The following is a 26,165-nucleotide window of genomic DNA, read 5'->3' on the forward strand; positions in this document are numbered from 1 at the left end:
AAACAGTGAGGAAATTACGGATTGTTCCCAACTGAATGAGCTAATCACTAAAATAGGATTATTCGCGTTTGCTTGTTTATTGTTTTAATTCATATGATAGACATTTATTAATCAACTACTATGTACCAGAATGATGACAGCCCCTACAGATATAGTACTGAATAATACTGGCATGAAAGAACTCCATCTATAGATTTGCTTCAGACAATTTAACTGAGTATAGATGGGCCTGTAACAACTGCCTATGATATAAAATGCATTTCTATTTGATGATAAAACATAGCTCCTTTTAATCCCTATTTTGTTGTTTATTTAGCAGCTCATTCTAGTCATCTGTAATACAGTTTCACACTCACTATATTTATTTTCATGAATCCTTCCATTCTTTTATTTTTCTTGCAGCCAAAAGGCTTTGTCCCCAAATGGGTGTCATCAGCACGGAGTCCCACCTGACTGATGAAACACATGAATCACGCAACTGAGAGCTTTTGCAAGTACTCTTTATAAACTCTGTAAATATGAAGTGTTTGTCTGAAACAAGTAACCAACAAAAAATAAAATGGGGTAGGCACACTCATGTAACATGGTAATAACCTGAGAATCTCAGGCAATCACAATAAATTCATATATGATTGAACTACTATATGAACTTGGCGACATACAATTTTGACCTACAAAAATGGCATTTACATATGATTCAACCTGATATTTATTTAGACTCCTCTCTCTGAACCAGGCTACACATTAACATTAAAAAGCCCTACTGTCCACCCAAAGTCTTTCACTGAGTTAAAACTCTTTTTAGAATGTAAACATAACACTAATTTTCCTGACAAACCAGAACAGCATCCTGTCTGCCAACAATGACCATGCCCAATCACTGAAAATACTTCTGACTTATTCTCTCCTAGTCAATAACTGTAGGTACAAAGTCAATTTGTTATATAAAAACTGCTTTTCTGTTAACACAAACATAGACAGACATGATCTCAAGAGCTAAAGCCAATATTCCATATATACCAGATACAAATCCCACACTATTGGAAATTAAAAACAAAACTATAACCAGAAGAGTTCACTATATATAATTAAAGAAAATATTAGGAGTCTGAAAGGGCTGAAGGGCAAAAGAAAAAAAATAAGTCTTTTAGGACTATGAAACCTAAAGGTTTTTTTCCTCTAAATTTGTTAAAGAGAATCTGTCTCCGGGTTGAGAACTTGCTTGCAAAGTCTCTGCCTAGAGCAAGATATTCAGAGCCAACTTGTTAACTCCTAATAAAACAAGACTTGGAAGGAAAATGCTTCCAGCCCCAAAAGCGAAGTGTACTAGCCGGCATTGTGATAATACCATATGACTGGTTTTCTTAGGTATATTTTCCCCTTATTATCAACTTCCTTTTCCCATCATATTAAGATCCACAAAAACATATATTATCTACCATAGAGCAACCTGTAGCTGAACACCTTTGTTTTTTGACAATAAAAGTTCATAGGACCGATTATGTTCCATGGAAAAAGTAAGCATTGTCCACCTTTACTGTGTCTGAATGCTATCGTCCCTTTTGGTTTCAAACAATGCTTCATGGGCTTCCCTGGTGGCGCAGTGGTTGAGAGTCCGCCTGCTGATGCAGGGGACACGGGTTTGTGCCCCGGTCCGGGAAGATCCCACGTGCTGTGGAGCAGCTGGGCCCCGTGAGCCATGGTCGCTGAGCCTGCCCGTCCGGAGCCTGTGCTCCGCAACGGGGGAGGCCACAGCAGTGAGAGTCCCGCGTACCGCAAAAAAAAACCCAAAAAACAATGCTTCATAATACTTTGATAACACTGATCATTTCAAATATTTCTATAGCTTTCTGTATAGGTTAAAGCTACTTATCTAATAATATCTTGATTTTTACTCTTTGCTTTAATTTAAAACTATAATTTCAGAGGTGAATTCACACATGATAGGAAAAAAATGACATTTCAGAAACTTAACATTATCATTCAGGAGCATTCTATGTGGATTAATTCTTTAATTCAACCTAATAAGGAAAAGTGAATCAAAGAAATAATCAACCCATAATTCATTACTTTCCATTGGCCATTCTCTCTGATTTCACAGGACTTAAATGTTTGGGGCCATTATTTTAAGTAAAATACTCAATACACTAGCTGGAAACACCTCAAAGGGATGTTTTTCTTAGGCTACATAAATGGTCCCGAATTTTTACTTAACAAAGGTGTTACTGTCTCTTTCAGTGGAATTGATTAACAATTGCTAAATCTTTAGCTCAATAACTAATTAACAGAAAAAAAGAATGATTTTAACCGATAACTAATTTGCTAAGGACATTTGTAATATGAATTAAACAAGCAAAGGTTTTCTCTTTTTTTTAATATATTTTTTTCCAGACCTTCTGAGTTTATTATGAACATGTATATGTGATTATAACATGTTACAACTTTCATCAGACTTGATGTATTTATGACATCTTTCACTTCTGCCCCAACCTCCAAACCTGACACAAGTCCCCACAGAATACTCCTTTTTACCCACTGACTTCCTACTGCAAGTCCTTATCACTCCTAACATAAGTCTCTTCTAACCTTTGGGAGATGAGGGCTCCACCAGAAAGTAGGCATAGAGGAAACTTACCTCAACATAATAAAGGCCATATATGACAAACCCACAGCCAACATCGTTCTCAATGGTGAAAAACTGAAACCATTTCCACTAAGAGCAGGAATAAGACAAAGGTTTTCTTTCTTCTCTCAATTGAGACGTTCGATAGCAAATAAGATTTAGTAACAATATAATATGTCCAAAAATAAAACTGTTCTAGTGCATATGTTCAAATAAATTCATCTATATTAAATTCAATTCTATTAATATTTACTAAGCATTGACAATATACAAAGTCCTATGTTCACAGGGCTTGGAGGATGGCACAAAATGGATGAGTCCCCCAGATGTTCTTTCAAGGGATTTTTGGTCTAGTAGGGAGATTATTCAAGAATCAAAATTACTACAGAACATGGAACTTTGAAGGTGACGCTTGAAAGGCCAAATGTTAGAACTCATAGCCTGGCTTGTACCCCAGATGATTCTAGATTTATGTCCATCCCCTTGAGAGTTCAGAAGTCCAAGGTCAGATAATCTCAAATTCTTGCATAGGGTAAGAATCATATCACCAGTCAGACAAAGAGCACGTTAAACAACTATCTACCATAGACAATTGTCATGGTAGTCCTAGCATCTTACATAGCACTTATATTTAAGAGCTTCAAGCACCTTGCAAACATAAGTGCTTTTCAGCTTTTAACTCTGTAAATCAGCTGAGGAAACACAAGTAATAATTTTTATTTAGTCAATCAAGAGACCAAGAGAATTCTCTGATCTTAACCTATGGGTTTCCCCAAAATAAGAGGATGTCACCACAATCATACCAGATTTTAAATAAGCTGGATATTTCCTTGTCTACACACAAAAGCTCTCATTTCACAACTCTGTAGATTCTTCATCAAGCACCACCAGATCTTTGTTTTTGAGTTTTTAATTTTGTTTCTCAGCAAGACAAAAGGAAATCTGAAACTACGAGAAATCTAAAGCTCACTATAAGAAAACGCTAAGAACTAAAGAGACCTGGACCACAACCCTTAACTATGTCATCTCAGTTCAACTCCCTGCTTCTCTCTCATTGTTTCCCAAACATAGTTGGTCCAGAACCTGTTTCAGGGCTCGCCACCAAGCCCTCATACCAACCATTCTCTCCTTCACTGCTAGATAATCACAACAGCCCACCCCCAACCCTACCACATGGCATGAGCTGCCTCATTCTCTACCACTCACTCCGTCTCCAAAAACTTGTCTCCTTATCCATCTTCCTTCCTTTCCTCCAGGTTCTGAAGCAAAGCTATTTCTCTTTCTTTCAAAGACAAAAGCATCCTCTGTGCCCCATCCCTTCCTAGTTTGTGAACTGTTGCTTACCACCCCTCTTCCCCTTCAGAGCCCTTGGCCTCCTGTGGCTCCATCGTCTTTCTCCTGAGTATTGGGGTGGGGTGGAAGTATGGGTACACTTAACCCTAATGCTGCAGTTAGCTGCTCTTATATCCTTTCCTCATTCATGCAGTATCTGCTATCCTCATTTCCTTGCCACCTTCCATCTCAGATGCATATAGTTTCTCTTTGTTCTCACACGACAGGGAAATAGCTCCCTTCAATGTCATTATGGTCCCATTTTTGCCAAAGTTAAGAGCCTCCAATCACCTCTTCTCCTTCTCCTCCTCCTGTCACCCTTGATAACATTTTTCCACTGGTAACCCATCTTCCCTTGGCTTCCATGAAGTCTCACTTTCTTCCTAATCATGTCTTCTTAACCCATGGCCCTTTTACCTCTCAAACTTTCCAACCGCTCCTGTCCTCACCCTCCCCTTCAGAGAATCCTCTTTTGGTATCATTTTAACTATTACATCTAAAAAATTAGCTCCAGAATCTATTCTCTAGGCCCGTCTTTTGGTCAGGTGGCTCCATACCTTGAACAGCCCAGTGGATATTTCTACCTAGTTCACCAACTCTCACTGAAGCATATCAGCAACTTCCTCTCAGTTTATATCATCCCATTTCTGTCAAAACCATCAAGAGTCACTTAAGCTCAAAACCTTGGACTCTACTTTGATTTCCCTTTCTCTTCCCACACACATATTGCATTGGTCACTTCTCTCTTTCTCATTCCTGCCACCAGAGCCAAAGCTCTACCTCCCTCACCATCTTACTGCAATAGATTCTATTTTGCCTGCATCCTCCAGCATGTGCACACCACCCTTCTCCCTCCCATTTGCCTCCCCTCCTGCCATAAACATATTCATATCCATACATGGTTTTAGATGGCTTCTAGAGGATGTGTTTGGTTTTTTTTTTTTTAAACCACCATTTTCATTATTGCTTCATTGCTGAAAAACCTTCAATGATTCTCAGTCTATCTCAACTGGGCTTTCAGAGTTCCCTAAGATGTGTTTACTACCTTCCCAACTTTATTTTTCATCACTATAACACGAACACTCCCCACAGCCAGGTCCCAAACATTTCTGCTCTTTCACCAATGTTTGGTGCCACCATCAGTCCCACACCCTGCCATGCTGTTATCTTTTCCTTTTCACCAATCAAAAATCTTAGCCATTCTGGGCATGTTATACTACAGCATCATGATAAATGCACTGCCATTCTATACGTACTGGACAACCACCCATAATTTCCAAAATATATCATGCTCTTCTGCACCCCTGCATCTATACTCATGAACTTGCATTTGCCTGAAATGTTCTTCCTTCTCCTTGTCCTCTCTGCAAAACTCTATCTGTACTTAAGGTATAACTCATGTGCTACATCTTCTCGAATTATCCCCTGACACCCAGCAGGTATAATTTATGGACCTTTCTCTGTGTTACCACTATACTAGTTTATACCACTGTTATATATTTGCCAGATATACTTATACGGCCACCCCCTGCTAGGTTAAGGGCGACACAACTAGAGGTAGGAACCATATCTTAAGTGTTTCTGAATGTCTCTCACTGCTTCTAGCACTGAATATGGGCTGTAGTAGAGATACTCAGTAAACATTTTATTAAAATTAATTATCTAATTGTGACTGTAACTTTCTTGCAAGGAAGGACTAGGTAATGATCCCCACTTAAAATCCTGCCAGGTATATATAGTAGATGCTCAAATTTCTTTTTGAATGACAGTAAAATATGTTATATTGTTAATTATCTCATAGAGAATGTAGGCTTTTTGAAACCAGGAATTGTGTCTTATAATTCTTTCAAATAGTAAGTATAGATGATGGATGGATGGATGGATGCAGAAAGGAAGGGGTTAGAAAAGCAGATCCTTTTTCCCTTTCCATTCTTTTTTTTTTTTTTTTTTTGCGGTACGCGGGCCTCTCACTGTTGTGGCCTCTCCCGCTGGGGAGCACAGGCTCCGGACGCACAGGCTCAGCGGCCATGGCTCACGGGCCCAGCCGCTCCGCGGCATGTGGGATCTTCCCAAACCGGGGCACGAACCCGTGTCCCCTGCATCGGCAGGTAGACTCTTAACCACTGCGCCACCAGGGAAGCCCTCCATTCTTTTTTAAATGGCTTATAAATATGAGAAGATAGCAAGTTTGTTTCTTTCCATCTACAAACCACACTGTTGACAAATGATTGTTTTTACTTCTTTAAACATTTATGAATAAACACATTCAGGCTAAAGAAGCAGCTACCAGTACAGCTAGAATAAGCTTCTTAAGATTCAAGCAAGAAATGAGTCCACATCTGAGCTTAGGGTCCAAGGCATTTCCCACGTACCATTCTTCCACTTGGTGACACTACCAATAAGCTCCTAATTGGAAGGTTAGGAAGGGTAAGGTGATCAATGAAGGCACATCAGTGTTTACCAGTGTAAATGCACAAGGCTCTTTCAATTTTTGGAAAACCAGTAAGAAGGAAAGTGATTGTTTGCAGAAGTGATGTTTCTGTTTCAATTAATCTAATACATATATAAAATTCAAGGATTTGATGTTGTCATTATTTTACACAAGGTGCAATAGAGGCAGAGGGCAGACAAACTTCCTTGCCAAGCACCTTAATTTAGATCCAAAACTGAAAGCAAATTTCTTTCACGACCCAGAAGAATTAGGTAGACAAAAGTTAAGTTACTGGTAGGAGGGAGACGCAAGAGGAAGGAGATATGGGGATATACATATGTATAGCTGATTCACTTTGTTATAAAGCAGAAACTAACACACCATTGTAAAGCAATTATAGTCCAATAAAGATGTTAAAAAACAAAAGAAGTTAAGTTACTTTTACCTCATCAGAGCTAAACAACAGCAGAGGCAGAAGTACCAGCAGTTGATTAAAGGCATTGTCCTGACCACCATGGCTAAGCAAGGGCTGCCTTATGGAACCAGGTCAGGGGACACTGATTTCTCTATCCAACTTCGAGGCACCACTTTGTAAATGACGCAATCATTTTTGGGTACAAGAGGTGCTTTAAATGTGGTAACATTATATCATTTCAGCTATAATGATCGTAATTACTTATTTCTTTTAATCACAACCCACTTAACCACTTTAGTACAGAGAACTAGTTCAAGGAGTTTAATTTTCATTCAACATCTAATCTTTGTGTTTACTGAAACCCTTCACAGGCTTTGTTTACTGTCTGCTTGCTGGCCTGGACGTTTGATCTTGCAAGACTAGATCAGACAGGGTCAGATAAAATACTGATTACTAGGATAAACCAGGCTTGAGGAAGTAACACTGGTTTTTAAAATCCTCATTTCTCCCAGCTTTTTAATATTTTGCAAAATAAGCTCAAATAAACAAACAAAATTAAGACAACTAGCAATCAGGGGCTTCTTGAGCAATGACTGAGAAAAGGAAAGTGATGGGGATAATTTTGCTTTCTGGCCACAGTACAGGGTTTGGTTAGGTCCATTCATTCTAGTGGTATTATTTTATGACACAAATAATTTTGAGATATCCACTAGAATTGTGTGAACTTTCAATGACCCCTTAATTCTTGCGACATATTAAATACTTGAAACTGACCTGACCAAAGACGGCAGTTCATTTTGCTTTTGGTGCCAGATGAAAAACACTTTAAATATAAAATTATTTTCCTTTAAATTATTAATTTTTAATTAGGAAACATTTAAAACATATGAGTGCTTCTTTGTTAAGGTACTTTCTTATTCTTATAAGATCCCTTGCAGAATTAGATTGCCATAATAGTATGATTAATAATAGTACTGCACATAAAACTGATGGGGCAAGTGTATGTCTAAATAGACTTAATCCAAAAGAAGAGTGAGGTTAAAAATATTGTTTTAATAAAATGCGTAGAACCTATGAAAGAAAAATTGATAGGTAAATCCCACATAACTCTCAAAATTCTTGAAAATAATTAATAGCATGAATGTTTCTAGGTCCCGGTGGATTATCCTTGGGTCCAACACTAAGACTCCTACACATTAAATAACCGTTAATATTGGTCTTTTTGTTTTGTTTTGTTTTTCCACAAAATGTATGTATTTTTCTGAATCCTGGGAGCTTATGAGCACTACATTGTAAAATCTAGGCCAGAAGCAATTACAGTATGAGATGAACAGCAATTAAAAAAATGCCATCTGAACCAACCGACTACCACATTCAACCACTTCATTTTCTTCAGTATCAAAAACTCCTGGGAAGCAGGTTCATGGTTCTGAACTTTAAAACCAGAGTACACAAACTGTCTCCCCATCTATCCTGAATTAACACTAATGTTAACTCAAATATGTCTGTGTCAACTATGATTGCCTTTGAAATTAAAGGAAAAAGGTAAACAGAATGTGCTTTGCTGTGATCACTGGGGAAAATAATGTTAACATGCGAAGCCAAACCAACTTAGGACTTTTTAAAGAATAAGTGTAAATAGTTTAGCTATAATAACAACAAATTCAAAAAATGCACATTAAAATGTTTACTTCAAAATTTAGACAATTCCATTTGTATATAGTCTTTACATCTGTTTTTAATGATATCAAATTATTGATTATTCATTTTTCTCATATTTATTTAAGCATTAACTATAGAATTTGCAATCTGATCTTTTTTTCCTAAAACCTTTCAGTAGACTTTTATTTTTGCCAGGTTTTAGTCATGTTTACTTTGATCTTTCAGAGTATATAATTATTTTACTGTTTATTTCTATGAGAAGAGAAAAAAAATTTGACCTAGGAGATCTATATGTGGCAATTTGTAACAGAATCACATAGCTTATGTTTGGGAAATCATGGTTTTGATTAAGAAGCAACCATTTAGTTCCCACTGTTTTATTAAAACAGACATTAGCAGATAATAGGAAACATATTTAACAATGTAGCCTGCATTTAGTTTGAGACATCAGTAAGCTAGCTTGAGATTTTCTTCTATACTGAACATCAGCAATGATTCATGTAAACTGGTAACTATGGAATGGAAACAAGGTGGGGGAGGGGAGACAAGGAAAGACAGAGAACTCTGACTTCTGCGCTCTCAGGAAGAGCCCTAAGGTAGAATTCTGGTTTTGCTACTTTATTTCCAGATTTGAAATTCACCACTTTTTTTGAAAATGGATAGACACAAATAGAAATTTTACAAACAAAATCATTGCTTTCTCATGAGAAATGGATTCTACTAGATAGGAACTCCCACAGTGACATCTATTCACAGCATAAAGCTTGTATGGACTGAAATGTTCCTGAATAGGTCCAACACTTCCTTTTCTCTGAAGGTGGAAAGTTAATAAAATGCACTTCTCTGGGGTGTTTATTTTCTCTACACCATTATACCTGTCATGAATTCTTTGTTTTTCCTCCCACTCCCTTGGTTGATGAATCAACACCACTTGAACTGTTTTATGGCAGCTTGTGTTTACTTCACACATACCTTAACCTTCCCTTTTCTCCTCCTAGTGACACACACACATGCACACACACACTTTCTAACAGCAATGACTAGCTCCATCTCTTTGAATAGCATGTGTACACAGCATCTGGCCGCCTCTTCAGGTGTGGATCCTTGACCTCCTGATTGAAATCAAGGTCTCAGTCTGCTTTTATGACACTTAAAGATTTAACTGTGCATTTACTATCTTGAAGAAAAAAATAGAGCTTGAAGAATTGACTTGCTAAGAAAGAAAGGAGAAAAGTAGAAGACATAAGTGTTAATGTGTGTGTGAACAGATATATACACACACAGACCACACACACACACACACACACACACACACACACACACACACACACAGATTCTGTAGTGGCGATTCTGAAAACACTAGAGTGAAGAGTTTCCAGTCTTTTTGAATCTGGAATTATACTCCAGACTATTAAAAGAGAACGCTCTCTTCCTTTCTCTTATAATAGCAAGTAAATTGGATCTAACAAATGACCTTGAAGCTGCGTGATTCTTTTGATTTTTAGGCAAAGAGGATATTGTTCAAGCACTTTAACAATCTGATTTTAAAGGGAAAACTTGGAGACAACACTTACAGAAAAGGAACACTTCCGAACCACACAATCATGTCTTATAATGAGAAGGAGTTATTCATCTTATCCTGTACAGGAGTTAATATTAATAACATTGTAAAGCAAGTACCCAAGCCAGAAACTAGAGGGTCCTAAGAATTTTAGAATATATTGAAAAGGAATGGATCTTAATCCAATTTTTAGTGAACTTAATTTCTCCTGGGTAGTTCAACAACTTGACTTTCCTTATAAATTGTATATTTAGCATAAAATGCTCTCATTCCTTTGTAATCAGAAATGTGCCACCAATGCAAATAAAGCTCATTTTCTCAAAAGGTAACTTTGTAAACAAACTCCCAAATACTCAACAGCCAAGAGGCATTAGTTCCATACTGTCTCCCTAGAGGAAAACTACAGGTAGTAAAAACAAATAAATTAATCCTTTACTTTTACCTGCCTACCATAAATTGTCATTTAACCCTCTCAACAGGGGCAGTGAACCATCAGCAAGTCTCTGAATACCTATAATAAAGCATGATGAATGATGTCATAATCAGGCAAAATAAGAACTAGAAGAACCCTCAAACATCAACCTGTTCTGTTACCAAGCTATCCCCCAATCCCCTCAGGGGTTGGTAGCACTTGAATTGAATAGCATTTGAAGTGGGGTGAGAACAGCAGAATTTTTCCAGCATTGACAAATTTGCAAAGGCAAAATATCACATATATTTAAAGGGCTGGATGGCCTAAATAGCATGCCATTTATTATATGAGAATGGTGTATTCAGGACCAGATATAATTCTATATATAATATATTGCTGCTAGTAGAATTACTACCATTAATTATTGTTACAATATTATAGCTATTGTTTATTAAGAGATTACTTTGTGCCAGTATTAACATATTTAGTCCTCACAGCTAGCCAGTGACTTACTTTTATTACTTCCAATTTTCAGATAAGGAGATTGAGTCTTGGTGAAGTTAAATAATTTGTTCAGGCTCACACAGCTAGTAAACAGAAGACAAAGATTTGAATACAAGTCCTCCTGACTGCAGAGTCCCTTTGCTTTAACCACTGTTCTGGAATTGTCTCCAAATAAATACAACATCAAAACTCCATTTCTGACCAAAGATTTCCTGATACCACACAGTCATTTCAATTTGATAATTGGTACTTAAACTATAAGTGCTGATTTAACCTAGAATGACTGCTTTTTTCATTAATAAATTAATGAAAATGATTTATTGATTGAGCTTTTTAAATAGACATGCCTCTCTGAAGTATACAACTTCAAAATATTTTTAAAGATCTCAGCCTTCACAAGCATCTCTTGTGAAAACTACACACTTCATATATTATGCTAAGAATTTTACTTTAGTTCTAACACCATCTTAGTTTTAAGGGAGTCAATCTGGATCTCTTGATGAAAATATTAAGAATCTTATCTTGCACCCCAATGTTCATAGCAGCACTACTTACAACAGTCAAGACATGGAAGCAACTTAAGTGTCCATCAATGGATGAATAGATATTACTCAGCCACAGAAAAACAATGAAATATTGCCATTTGCAGCAACATGGATGGACCTAGAGATCATCATACTGACTGAAGTCAGACTTTCAGAAAGACAAATATTTATGATATCACTTATATGTGGAATCTCGAAAAAATAATGCAAATGAACTTATTTACAAAACAGAAACAGAATCACAGACATAGAAAACAAACCTGTGGTTGCCAAAGGAGAAGGGGGCAGATAAATTAGGAGTATGGAATTAACAGATAAACACCACTATATATAAAATAGACAAATAACAAGGCTTTCCTGTATAGCACAGGAAACTATATTCAACATCTTATAATAACCTAAAATGGAAAAGAATCTGAATAAAATACACACATATATATATATATATACACACATATATATATACATGTATAACTGAATCACTTTGCTATATACCTGAAACTAACACAATATTGTAAACCAACTATACTTCAATTAAAAAAAAGAATCCTACATTTATAAAAAAGTATATAAAATTTTATTAAAAATTGTATCTAAATTAGCATAAATTCCCAAGAATCAACAACTCCTTGACCTAAGAAACTGAAAATAGGCTTCAAAAATAAAAGTCAGTTTACCTTTAATCTTCTTGTACTTCTTATACCATCTCCCAAACTCCTGGCACTTGGTTGCTGACACGTTGGCATAATATGTGCTATTTACAATGGATGAAATCATACTCTGTAAAGAAAAGAAAAGTTATTTTTCCATAAATATGAGTATTCCTTGTCAGGGACAAGAAAGGGCACATTTTAGTCCATACCAATCTCCTTTGTCTTTTAAATTTGAAGCAGTCACCCTCCTGCAAACTAAACTATTAAATATGATTAACGAAACTTACTATCCTTTAACTTGTACAATGACAGCGCATTCTCCATAAAACCAACCCTGGAGCAATGTCAAAGATGGAGGGGGCAGGACACACATTGAATGCAAAGGGAAAGAACACTTGTGATTTAGGAACCCGAGCAAAAGGTGAGATCAGATGCTCCTGCATCTGTAATCCAAATAATGCCTCTCAGATGTTTCTGTTCCGCTTCCAACTGCAACAAGCTTACATAGCCAAGAATCTGAGAACATCCGTGCTACACACTACAGAACAACATTTAGGGAAATAAGTTAAATTAATATAATTTATAGAAACGTGTGATTAGCACTTGTGTGAAAATTCACCAAATGAAAAAATTAACAGTGCTATTTTAGAGCAGGGGAAACTAAACATAACACTTGTTCTGTGTTTCAAGCAAAAATGCATCAAAGCTAAAACTTTGAGTGTTTAAGTACCTGATTCCTTCTTGCTCTTCATATTCCTCTCTCTCCTCAGCTCAACCCTTTAGCTGATTTGTTTGAAATTGCAGTTAACAGGAAAGAGAAAGGGAGCATAACCTAACTTACCACTGAAAAATTAAAACTGCACACCTTGAATTCAATTTCATACAGAGATATGTTTTCAGTCAATATGGCATGTTTGGACCAACATTCGTGGCAGATGTTAACTTATACCTGAATGACTGTGATAGTACATGTGTATGTTTTATACATAGATTTTATTTCTGCAAATTCTGTCTAAAAACAAATGGACATAAACGAGTCAAGAGATCCAAATGACCTACGTAAGGCTTTATATCCTGCCTTGAAATCTCATCTTTCTTAAAAAAGTTTTCCCCAGATATGGAACAGTTGAGGGAAATCTTGGAACTTCTAATGTCATTTCGACAAAGTAGTCAAGATAAAAAGGATAACAATAAATCAAGGCATTGACAAGTTATTTAGGTTCAAATGCCAGTAGACAGTCCTGCACAGACTCCCATTTAAGACAGTTTCCTCTATAAGCCCACAGACTCCCTCTTTTTTAATCACTATGCAGTACTGATGGGGGAGGGAGGTCCTAATTCAATTCACAGAAACCTCTGGTTCTTTCTATATAGCAGATGGCTATCCTCCCTGCAGTTGCTGATCTCTAAATGACAATTCTGTTCTCTAAGGGGAGATAGTAAAGAGAACTCTTTTAATCTGAGGATCTGAACACAGCCCTAGAACACAAAGAGCCAGTATCACCTGAGTGTATCACAGAACTTGGAGCCTTGCCTGCTGCCTTAAAGGATCAATGGAATCCTAATCTTCCTGAGGCAGGGCTCTGCTTTTGTATGTTATTAACAAAGGAGTAAAGAAGTCTCTTGGCTAGCTGGGCTAGTTCCTTCCCTCTCTGGGCTGAGCTTTTCTCTCTGTCCCAGTTTGTGAGATCCTTGAGGACAGTGTCTGTTTCTTTTTTTTTTCTCTCCCTTGTGTCTAACACAGCTCTGATGTGGGATATCTGAGTCACTGAAATATAACAGATGAAAAGGGACAAAGATGAAATTTAAAAATGCCAAACTGAAATGTCAAAATAATAAAAAATTTAACATGAAAGCAGCCTAATAACAGATGCACCAGCTACTCTGGTTTATGTGAATAACTGCAAATGTACTTGTCATCTTTCTACGTTGTTTGTATGAATGTTACCCTCTGGAAAGGCATAAGATATATAGCCATGGCAGAAGTCAGAGCTAAACCTTCTATCACAAAGTGATCTAGAAAGCAGATTAAAATGGAAAGTGTTTTAAGTACTGCCTGGAGCTGCCCCTCAACTCTTCCTGGTCCTTAAGACCAGGACACAAATCCATATTACTCTGGTCTCAGATAATCCACATTTCCCCCACTCCCTGGACTTCCTACTTTGTCTTTGCTCCAGATGCATCTTCATTAACACTCTTGTGTTAGTGGCGAGTGACAATCTATGTGGCAAGAAAATGAGTATCTGGGCTTCTGCTGGTTTCATCACCAGATGGTCTTACACTAGAGTCGGTTCACACTCATTTAAAAAGGAGTTGGTAACCACTCTTATTCAACATAGTTTTGGAAGTTTTAGCCACAGCAATCAGAGAAGAAAAAGGAATCCAAATCGGAAAAGAAGAAGTAAAGCTGTCACTGTTTGCAGATGACATGATACTATACATAGAGATAATAATAATAAATAAAAAGGAGTTGGGAGATGTGGTATATATACACAGAGGAATACTACTCAGCCATAAAAAAAGAATGAAATCCTGACATTTGCAACAACATGGATGGACCTTGAAGGCATTATGCTAAGTGAAATAAATCAGAGAAACACAAATGCTGTATGATTTCACTCGTGTGGTATCTTAAAAAAATAAAAAATAAAAACCAACTAATAGATACAGAGACCAGATTAGTGGTTACCAGAGGGGAGGAGGGTTTTGGGGTAGCTGAAATTGGTGAAGGGGCTCAACTGTATGGTGTTGGATGGTAACTATACTTGTGGTGGTGATCACTTTGTAGTACACACAGATGTCAAACAGTAAATGCTGTACATCTGAAACTTATATAATAAAATAATAATAATAATTAAAAGGTAATAGGAAAAAAAAGGAGTTGGCTACCCAAAGACTCAGTCAGGTTTGCTCTCTTCCCCATATTTTATAAGTGAGTTTCTAACTCTGCTGACCACAGAACAAAAAATAAATAGGTTTAAGCTATGAACTGAGCAAAGGATCTGGGTAGCAAATAAAGACAGTTTCCTATAACATGAGAAACTTTAGTCACCAGAAATGTCTCTTCAAATTTGTGGCACCTTTTATTCATATTAACTCCCTGCAGGTCTTTACAGTTAGTTGACACTTAACGTAGCTCTACTGATACAAATTTTTATAATTCAACCTGAGAGAGCTTTAAAAACAGAAGAGGTACATCTTGGGGATATTTAAGATGAAAGGTCATGTTATGTCTTACCATTACAGTTTCAATTATGAACACTTTCTAACCCTAAATTAGACTGCTATATTCTCAAAGCTTGAGTCTGAACCTCTAGGCCTCGCTAGAATACTCTGGACGCACACTACAAGGTCATCTTAATGTTATGTCAATTTACTTTTAAAACATCAAAACTTAATTCATTATAAACAAAATTGAAAGGGGCTAACACAGACCCCGCACATGCTGACTTTTACTCTACAAGGAATAGTGTTCTCCAGAGGTCCTGGGGCACAGAGAATCTGTATTTACCACATTGCATCCATTCTACAGCCACGTTTTAAAAATACAGTCATCCCTCGGTATCCGTATCCCTGGATGGTTCCTCATCCAGGGATTCAAACAACTGTGGATTGAAAATATTTGGGAAAAAAAATTCCAGAAAGTTCCAAAAAGCAAAACTTGAATTTTCTACACACACCCCAGCAACTATTAACATAGCATTTAATCTAGAGATGACTTAAACTATATGGGAGGATGTGCATAGGTTATATGCAAGTACTATGTCATTTTATACAAGGGACTTGGGAATCTGAGGATTTTGGTATCCGCATGGAGGTCCTGAAACCAATCTCCTGGGATACCAAGGGATGATTGTACTTTAATATCACTGAAATTGGGATGCATCTTACAATCAGTAGCGTCTTAGACCTGATGAGATACAGTTGCTGCAAAATGGGATGAGTAATAATTAAAATCTCTCCCACCTACCACCCTGCCAAAAAATATCTAATTTCCATTCACTGCTTTTAAAAATATGTATATAATTTTGTAGTCTACATTGCTCTTTTATGTTTTCCAATCATTCGAGAGCAACCATACAATTGGCCTTTTAGAATACCTCCATCTTTTTGATAAATGAACATGATATGAGTTACTTTTTCAATCCAGAATACAGCCACCTCCTCAGTATCCATGTTAATATAAAGTAATACTGATTCAAATAACCCAGAAGATATGTGTGCTGTTATTTTTAACACTTAAACAAAGGGACTATGTTTTATTAAATATTAATATTTATATTATAATTAAATAGGCTAATATTAAATGACTAATAATATTAAAATGACTTTGCATTTAGGAAGCATGCTTCACTTCTCATGGTGGTGGGATGTGAGAAAGAAAGGAGGATGATGTGTACGATGGGCAATCGAGGCAGCCCCTCTCACACTTAGTCACAGCCATAAACAGCACAAAGACAGTGACTGTAGACAAAGCTATTTTATGAAAAATATTACGTATTAAAATAAATAGGAAGGTTTAACATGTCTTCCTAACTACAGAAAAATTTTTGAAAGTTTCAGGCTTCTTTGTAATCAATCATGAAATTTTAAATATGAAGAATGTAGATGGGGGATAAAAATCTAAGTTTCCTCATTTGCAGTCACTCTGACACATCTGCCACTTATATTTAAAAGTTATTTTTTAATAAAATAAGGTTCTGAGGAATCAAAATATATCAGAATTAGTTACTGCCAAGCTTATTAGCTCATTTGAATTTGCTCTAAGCCAACTGCAAGAGAATATTATAGTATTGTTACTAATACTTTTTACAGCTAAGTAGAAATTATAGCTAAGAAAAATAAATTTTCTTTTAGCCTCCTGAGACAAATTTTAAACTCACTTGTTTGTTTCTGACTAGCCCAGAAAAGAGATGTCACCTGTGATTATAAGTATGGTTGCATTTTTCAAACCAAGGGCTCAGAAACTCAGAATGAAGAAGCATCTTGCCCAAAGTCAAATAGCATCAGGAAGCACCACAAAGAGATGCTACCACCAGGCCACACTGTTTCATGGGAAATGTTCATCACCATCTCCATCAGCTAGCACAAGCTCCAAGTGGATTCTGCAACCAATGCTTTAGACAAAGCAAGAAACAAGGTGACAAAAAATAAAACAAAAAGTTTCAGCCCCTTATATGAGTTAAGAAGTGTAGAATCAGAGAAAGCTAAGGAACCTAAAGGCAATTTAAAACTTAATAGAAAAAGCAAAACAATAAACACAGGTTAAGATGATTTGTACAATATACTTGGAAAGACAGAGATCTGAGCATCCCCTTTTCCTCCCCCCAAAAAAAGAAAGATAAAATAATTGTGTATCTCTCACCACTTTTCCTTTGGCTTAGTGAGATTTGTTTGAACAGCAAAATACTAAGAGTAGCTAAACTTCAGATGCATAATACACTCACTGTAAAAGAGAACATTTTAAAACCAAAGTGAATGGTTACGCGGTCCATAGGTGAGAATGCCCTGTCTGAGCAAGAAGTAGGGGGAGAAGCTGGCATCTCACGGCCCCCCTTCCCACCTGAACACAGAGGACAGAGCATGAGGCAGGCAATGAATGATATATGCATTCTTTGCTTGTTTTCAGCCTTGTCATTCTGCTTGGTAATACGTTAAATAACATATTAAACATGAGATCATAATGATACTCCAATTAAGGTTATAGGAAAGGGAAAAAATAATTTGGAGGAATTACTTTATCATGAGAAATTAATGGTACTTGGCCACTTTCTACTGTCCCTTTCCATCCTCATTTCTGAGTTATACTATCAGAATGGAAAGCTTTTGCCATTCTAGTTGAAAGAAACACTTCCTCTGGGCTGATTCGAGAGCTCCTCCCCTAGGGGACTGACGAATGGTTTGCTTGTCTGACAGGGGCACCCTCGTCTGTGAAAGGGGAATACTGATGCCTGCCTCAGAGGCTGTAAGGATTCAGAGTTGGTCTGCATAGAAGGCCTAGCACAGAAGAGGTGGAGCCAGCGGACGCCAGCTCTCTCCTCTCCATGCAATCATTTCAGATGGTCATCTCAATCACCCACTGGAAATTATTTAGAAGTTGTCACCTGTGAGCCCTCTTTGACCAAAGTTCATGAGGTGGGGCCATGATCTAAAACAACCTTGCATGAAAATAACTGAAATGGACAGCTGGCACCTCATTCACACGGGACAGGATGCATCCCCACGACACCCGTGAATTTAAGATTAAATGAAATGAACAGTTGGCAACTGGTTAAGACAATACTGGTCCAGGCAGTTGATCAGCCACTTGTCTGTAGATGAGCACATGATCAATTTGTTCTTTTCTATTGACCCAAGTGGCTGCTTGATTTCACTGCCTCATTATTTTGGCATATTGTACATTTAAGTTGTTCCTTTAATGATCCCCAAATGGGCAAGACTTGCCTAGGATGACAGAAATCATTATCTTACAATCTATGTCTTTAAAAGACTATATAAACACTACATCACCATCATACTGGAAATCTAGTAACCTTTTCACAGTTCAAAAACTCCCATCAGTCATCTTCCTCCTCAAATATTTGGCAATAAAACCTCAACTAGGGGCATGGGACAGAGCTGTTTTAAAAACGTATCTGTATGCTAAGTGAAATGAGCCAGCACAAAAGGACAAATATTCTATGATTCTGCTTTTATGAGACGTCTAGAATAAGCAAATTCATAAGAGACGCAAAACAGAACAGAGGTTACCAGGGGCTGTTGGGGGAGAGAAGAATGGGTAATTATTGCTTAATGGTTACAGACCTTTTGTCTGGGGCGATGAAAAATTTTGGAAATAGATCGGGGTGGGGCAGGGGGGTGATGGTCGTACAACATGTAAATGTAATTAATACCACTGAATTGTAAACTTAAAAACTGTAAACTTAAAACTTATTAAAATGATAAATTTCATGTTATGTATTTTTACCACAAAAAAAAATTTTTAAAGCATGTCTAGTGTCGCAGAGATAAAGTTAGGAGGGGAGGCAGGGGGACACTGGAAGGTGCGTCTACATTTGCAAATTGTCATTCCATTGGATCATCCTAATAACCTATGAGGTGATCACGGCAGGCACTGTTAGCTCTTCTTAGTTTAATGGATTGAAACCCTGAGGACCTGGGGTTTTGTCTTTTAACTCTTCCTTCAGTAAAAAAATTAGTGAGCCACAGAAAGGTGTGTCCATAACGTTTTCAAGTTGGAACAGTCAGAGACCATTTTAATAAGGGAGACCTGGGTCTAAAGTATAGGAAATTAGGATGCTTGGGACAGACTACGGGCTGATGGAAGAGGCTGGAAGTGGTGACTCAGGGGGACATCAGAGGAAAAGGAAGAGGCTGTCAGCACTTAAACACATTTTGAAAGGTGAAATCAAAAATAAATACACAGACACACAAACACAACCTATACTTTCCAAGCACCTGGCCAGAGAGAATACAGCTAAATCATGACTTCCCTCCCTTTAAATATATATGCCTCAGCCTACAATTGTTGCCCTTTTATGGACTTTTTCACTCTTTCCTTCTGCCTTTAAGGCTGCTCTTTTGAAATGTAGACCACTGGGATGTTCAAGAAAATATATACTAGCCACTAAATCATTCTTTTATGCAATTGCCCAACTTAAGTGAGGAAATACCTAATATGGTTTGGCTTGGGGGTAGTAAGGGAGAATTATGTTAAACAGGCATCTTTTACTCATGAACTGAGAATATCTTAGATAGCCCAATCGTCTACCATTCTGCTTTGAAGTAGTATTTGGTGCCCCACTCTCTTCTTCCTACACTGAAAGCTTCATCTCTCTCTCATCCTCACCACTGCACCCCCAGTCCATTGTAAAGTACCTGACTCTTAACTGGGACCCCACTAAAGCTGGTAAAATACATTTTTTAATTACTGATTCACTGCCTCAGAACAAAAAGTCATTCTCTTTCACACTGCACAGATTGAACAAAAATGTATGCACCTATTCTATGACAACCACCAACAAAATGAGTGAGCTTATCTCCACACCAAAATGCAATCCAGCTATGCAATTTAAGCGAATAATCCAGAACGTTTCAGGGTAACAGCCATAGGATTAATTCAGGTGCCCACATTACATGCCTGTGCTGGCTGAGAAGGACTCCCCCAGTGAGATTTTCCATAATCACACAGCATACCGGAAGCCTAAATCAAACCTCCTCCATATCTAAGCAACAGAACTGAGCCCCTGTTTGACTGAAAATGTACTGGGCATCAACCACCAAAGTACTGTATTCACTGTTTCTCACTCAAAACATTTTAGAGCTGCCAAGAACACTGTAAATAATAAAACTTTACATTTTATAAAACTTTCTAAAACATTTTAATATTGAATTTATTAAATTAATACATTAGAGAGCAGTGGCTCTCAACCAAGAGTGATTTTCCTCCCATCAAAGGATACTTGGCAATGTCTGGAGACATTTTGGTTGTCACAGGGCGGGGGGTTTGGGTAGGGGGGATGCTACTGGCGTCTAGTGGATAGAGATCAGGGATGCTGCTAAACATCCCACAATACACAGGACCACAGGACATTCTCCCACCACTAAGAATATCCAGCCCCAAAGCTCAACGGGGCCAAAGTTTAGAACTCCTGCATTACAGTAACAACATGGAAGATATACACTGTACTGAATGCTGAGAACACGGAGATAAGAGATGGCTTCTGCTATCTGGGCAGTCCAGTAAGTGACAAGAACTGGCAGATAACACTGACAACAGGCTGTGATAAGTGCTGTGACAGGGGTGTGTCCAAAAGGCTACTAAAAGCAGAAGAAGCAACTACTTTAATCAGAAGGTCAGGGTTCTTCACCAGCAGTGACTTTCCAGCTGGAATTTGAAAGGTTTCCTCAAGCAGAAGAGAGTGGTGCCTGCTAGTCGAGAGAAATCGCACAGCAAAAGCAAGGTAGTGTCACACTGCAGGACTCTGAGGTCACCATCATTGTGTGCAGGGGCCAGCAAAGCCACAGATTAACATGGTACATCTCCCTTGAGGACGACTCTCATGTGCACAGGGGAGGTTAATAATTTAACAGGGAAAGCGATTTTTATGGCATTTTTAAAAAGAGCAGAAACACAGGTATATGGAGTAAACTGTGTATTACTTTTCATGAATTGTAAAAGTAACATAAGAAGTTGCTTTGTTAGACCTGAAGTGCTAATGGTACTAATTAGGTTGCTCCCACCCTTGGGAATATTTTGGTGAAGTTTGAGCAATGTTTAATGTTTCAGAACAATTAGTTGCACGGTTTGGAGCACAGAGTGGATGTAGGTAGAGGGAGGAAGGCGACTGGTGGGAAATCAGGTTAGTGGCATCTTGACGGTATACACGGGCTATGCTGTGCAGTCTGTTCTTCCTACAGGCTGAGCAGGGGGAGTCTCTGGAGGCTTGTAGACGAGGAAATGGCACAACGTTAGCTTTGGAGAAGCAGGTGGCAGGAGAAAGATTATGATGCGGGATGACTGAAAATATTTCACATGAGAGGTGACAAAAGTCTAAACAAGGCAATGGCACAAAGGAGGAAGATTTTAGATACAGCGGTGGTAGAATCCAGTATATCTAATATGAGAGTGACAGCAAAGAAACTTTTTAGGTTGGGCAACTAGGTGGGCAAGCAATGAGAACAGAAAATGGGGGAGAAAAGAGGATTTTTACAGCAGGGGTAAAGATGTTCTCATTTGAATCTCAAGACAACCCTGCAAATTATGTGACATTATGTGGATACAATCATGCCCAGTTTACAGACGAGTTTAATGAGGCTCTGAGCGTGGATGGGCTTGCCCAGGATCACACATTCAACATAAAAGAACTGAGATTCGGGAATTCCCTGGTGGTACAGTGGTTAGGACTCAGTGCTTTCATTGCCGGGGCCCGGGTTCAATCCCATAAGCCACGTGGTATGGCCAAAAAAACAAACAAAAAAATTACTGAGATGAGAGCTCAGGGTGCTCAGCCCCTAATGTGGGTTCTTTCCGCTCAGGCTGTCCCTCTAGCCACATTTTATAGTTATAACCAAACCTGATAATCACAATAGATCAATTCTGACCAAATTCCCATAGGCCTCAAAAGCCCTGGATAAAATTCTGAATTGGTGATATTGTTAGGAGCTTGTCCACTTCTAGGCAAAGCCCAATTTGACTTTCAAGTAAATCCAAGAGAAAATTAATTGTGACTAATCGTAAAATTTAGGAGAAATGATTGAAAATTTTTTTCCCTATATTGTTCTTTATCCAGTCCCTGTATATGATCAGAATAATTCAAAATATTTATTTTTAGAACTTCATAAGCGATCACATTGGAATAAATCAAAATTCTAGCAACAAGCTTTAGCACCTGTGGACATACCTACAGGTAGGTATTGAAATGGCCTATGTGAAAGCTGTAAGCACAAAAGTAGGGATGTAACTGATGGGGTCCCCTTCAATCTACCACTCAGGTACATGCCGTCCTGATTTTCTGGAAGCAAAAATATGAATAGCAGGCTTTGTCTCAGAGGATCTCAATTCCAAAACACTCTCCAAGACGTATATAAAAATTATTCAGTTCACACCAATAATATCATGTCTCAGGAATAACAACTGGTACTATTTATGGAGTATCACTGTATGCGACGTACCAGGCCAAGAATTTATGTGATTTATCTCATTACTCCTCATTATATGACTTAGAACTATTACTCTCCTGGTTTTACACACAACGAAACAGGCTTATAAAGATGAGGTCACAAAAGCTTGCAAGCCAGGACACGAATCCAGATCTGACTGATTCCACAGTGCAAGCTCTTAACCACTAGGCTTCCTGCTAGGCCCCAAAGACTATTATCCCGGAACGTAGCTCAGGACACATCAAGTTTCTATGGTTCTTGTCATCTTCCCTTGAATTTGACAGACATGTAGTCTACTGTCTTAAATCAAGTGTAGCAACTCACACCAGAAAATGGATTTCCATTCATGGCTTTAAATAATGTTAACCTGAGTTCATTTCACAGCAGTTCTAAGCCACTCCCCATAGCCACCAAAATATTATCTTATTAGCAAAAGTGGGGCCTTCACCCATGAACACAAATGGAACCGCAAGCCCTTTCTTCTGCTGTTCCTCCCTTTGATCCTCTCAATCTCTTATTTTTGTGGCTTGTTTTAGTTTATGATCAGTTCAGTAAAAACAGAGTATCACTTTTTCTTGTGGTACATTTTCATGTGGTGAACTCACTCTCAAATCTCTACAAGCGTGTATGATGCAAAGATCATCTCTCTCTGCTAGACCTAGAAAAGGCTCAATAAACAAATAAAAACAAATTAAGATGGGTTTGGCATGGCTGGCCCATTTCATTGACCAAGTAACACAGTGATTTGAAGCCTGAGCTTTGGCAAGGGAGGTCTCAGCTGGGGTTGCAACCTGCCACTTAACCAGCTCAGGAAGCTTAGGCAGGTAAAGTGCTTCTCTGAGCCTTGTTTTCTTGATCTATAAAATGGAGACACTGATACCTACGACATACGTGAGAAGTTAAAGACTGTGAGTGTAAAATGTTTTAATGTGACTCCCACTATATGAGCTCTCAATAAGTGATAAGTTCTCCTCTACAAAAAAAAGCACCACAACCTCCATATTTTTTTCCACCTAAGATGTAGTGTGAATATAAAATAAAAGACAGCTGTCTGAGCAGGTGTGCCCCTCCTGCCAGACAGCCCACCCTTGGCTTCTTCATTTCTCCTGAAGACACTGACCTGGGAGAGAGGGCATTCTTTGGCTAATGTGCTCTGGTTCATCTCTTTGAGCAGTTCCTTTAAGGCATTGCGGACCGTGGCGTGGTTCCACTGCTCCGCAGGCAAGTCTTCCAACTTCGAACAACTGGAAAACAGAGCAAGAACGAATGACATGCAAACCCTTAAATGAAGAGTACAGCAGTCACCCCTGGGTCCTGTGAAGCATTAGGAGAACCACCAAAGAACAGGGCTGATTGTGGGCCCAAAATAACGGAAAGGGAGCAAAACTGCTTCTCTAGGACCTTGACAGAGCCCATCACGGTCTCTTTCAGTTGGTTCTCACACTAGCCTGAGAAAACCGGTCACTTCGGATATGAAGAAATGCCAATTTTTTAAAATAGGATTTCTCCAATCTACTGATAGAAATGGCATGACAGTGTGATTATAAACTTCCACAATTTAAACTTAATTATTGGACATTCCTAAGGTTAAATGTAAACAAACACTTCATCAAATTTGAAGGTCTACCCTTCACCCTCATAGAACAATCCAGAGATGTCACTTCGCTAACAAAAAAACTAAAGAAAAGACATTAAAGCATTCCTAGACAAGGACAGGAATGGTGGGTCCCTATTAAAGTGTAAATTCTCCAAAAGGGGTAGATTCAAAACCTTTACAGTAAAGGACAATATTCATTAAATCACATGAGCTACTGGCACTTCACGATACAAGACTCTGCAGAGAAACTCTAGATTCTTTAGAGGCATAATTTGTTCTGCATGTTGTATCTGAAAAAAAGAAATCATCCCCAGAACTTCTGCAGGCCACCAGAGAGGAAAGCAAGAGGCGTCCAGTACCAGCAGCTTCTTGGTAAGCAGGCTACAAGGGCACCAAACTCACCCCTCAAACACAAGCCTGAAACAGCAGAGGTGTTTATTCTTCAAATATTATGTGCTAAGCATTTAACCAGAGGGCTCATTAAATTAGGGGCTGTGGAAAGTTCCCCTTTAAAGGCTGCAGATTTTTAATGATTTATCAAGCTTCCCCTAGGTTACCACTTCACTGCTTCTGAAAACAAAACATAAAACAGTTGGAATGTGGACTATAAAGATGCCTGGTGACGGCCCCCCCTTCTTTTTTTTTTTCATTTCATCCAATGTCTAGAAATTAACAAAGACAGGATGAGCTGATCTCTGTAGCGACTCTATGATCAATGGAGCAGCTCTGAGAGTTAGGAAGGGCAGATGTTCAGAGACACCCACCTTTGTAATTGGATTTTCAACGTCACAACGTGATAGACATCTTGCAGCATGTCGGCCACTGTCGCATCGGGTGCATCTGTCACATAACTGAGGGGGAGAGGGTTCCACCTCCCAAGCTTGATTATTCCTGCACAGGGAAGAAAAACATAATAAGCACATATCTGCTATTTATTAAACCCTCCCATTGTTTGTTCAATGTTAGGAAGGTCATCCAATAGTCAACATTCAAGGCCCACTCAGAGATATTTTACAACCCAGTGCAATAGACTCTTTCTTTCTGGCTGACAATTGAGTTAACTATACAGGAAGATGAGAATGAAAGGATGAGGTTTAATCATGGACAATCAGTTTTTTTATGTTTTCCTCTTTCTTAAATTACTTAGAAAACCATACGGTTACTTCCTTCCCCCAAAGTCTTGTTTCACAGTCTAACTTAAGACTGATGCTAAATATACCGAACTGCTGATTTCATAGACAAAAAAAAAAAAAGCAAGGCTTAAGTAAATATAAGATTCGGTTTTGAATTGTACAAGAAAATTCCTGTGTGTGGGCTCAGCACACACACAGTCACATCCTGGTTGTGGTGTGAACCCCAGTGCGAATAGCATCTGGAGCTGAAGAAGCAGTGAGAGTTCACTTCCAGATTCACATTTCACGAGGCACAGGGCTTGTTTTCCATAGCACAATGATTGACCACAGATCAGAAATAGCAGAGATGCTTTCAACTTCCTTTTTTTTTCTTTTTTAATTCCTCAGTTCTTTTTACAGTGACAGTGGTACCCTTTCCCTGCGGGTTTCCTGCTACATATGGTAAACACTCGTGACAATGGAGAGAGAATAAAAATCCTGGTCAAACTTGGGCAGACTCATGGGACAGCTTCAGCAACACGTGGTGAAAATTCTAAGTTATTCACAAGATAGACCCATCTTATCCCGTGCACAGGGTGCATATAACATAGATGAAGAAAAATAAAGAGAAGCCCATTTCACAAACAACACAGTAA

At 38.2% G+C, this 26,165-nt stretch overlaps 1 protein-coding gene across 1 annotated transcript in view; it reads right to left on the reverse strand.

Moving 5' to 3' along the window:
• Positions 1-26,165, reverse strand: part of SATB2 (SATB homeobox 2) — a 186,940-nt gene that overhangs the window by 87,693 nt on the left and 73,082 nt on the right. The window contains exons 4-6 of the mRNA XM_024757394.1: positions 25,162-25,288; positions 23,921-24,044; positions 12,163-12,265 (exon numbers count right to left, since the gene is read on the reverse strand). Of these exons, the coding sequence (XP_024613162.1) occupies positions 12,163-12,265; positions 23,921-24,044; positions 25,162-25,288 (354 nt within the window). The remainder of the gene's footprint in view (positions 1-12,162; positions 12,266-23,920; positions 24,045-25,161; positions 25,289-26,165) is intronic.

Source organism: Neophocaena asiaeorientalis, unplaced genomic scaffold (genome assembly GCF_003031525.2).
Source record: "Neophocaena asiaeorientalis asiaeorientalis breed wild unplaced genomic scaffold, Neophocaena_asiaeorientalis_V1.1 scaffold246, whole genome shotgun sequence".
In the NCBI taxonomy this organism is placed as follows: Eukaryota; Metazoa; Chordata; class Mammalia; order Artiodactyla; family Phocoenidae; genus Neophocaena; species Neophocaena asiaeorientalis.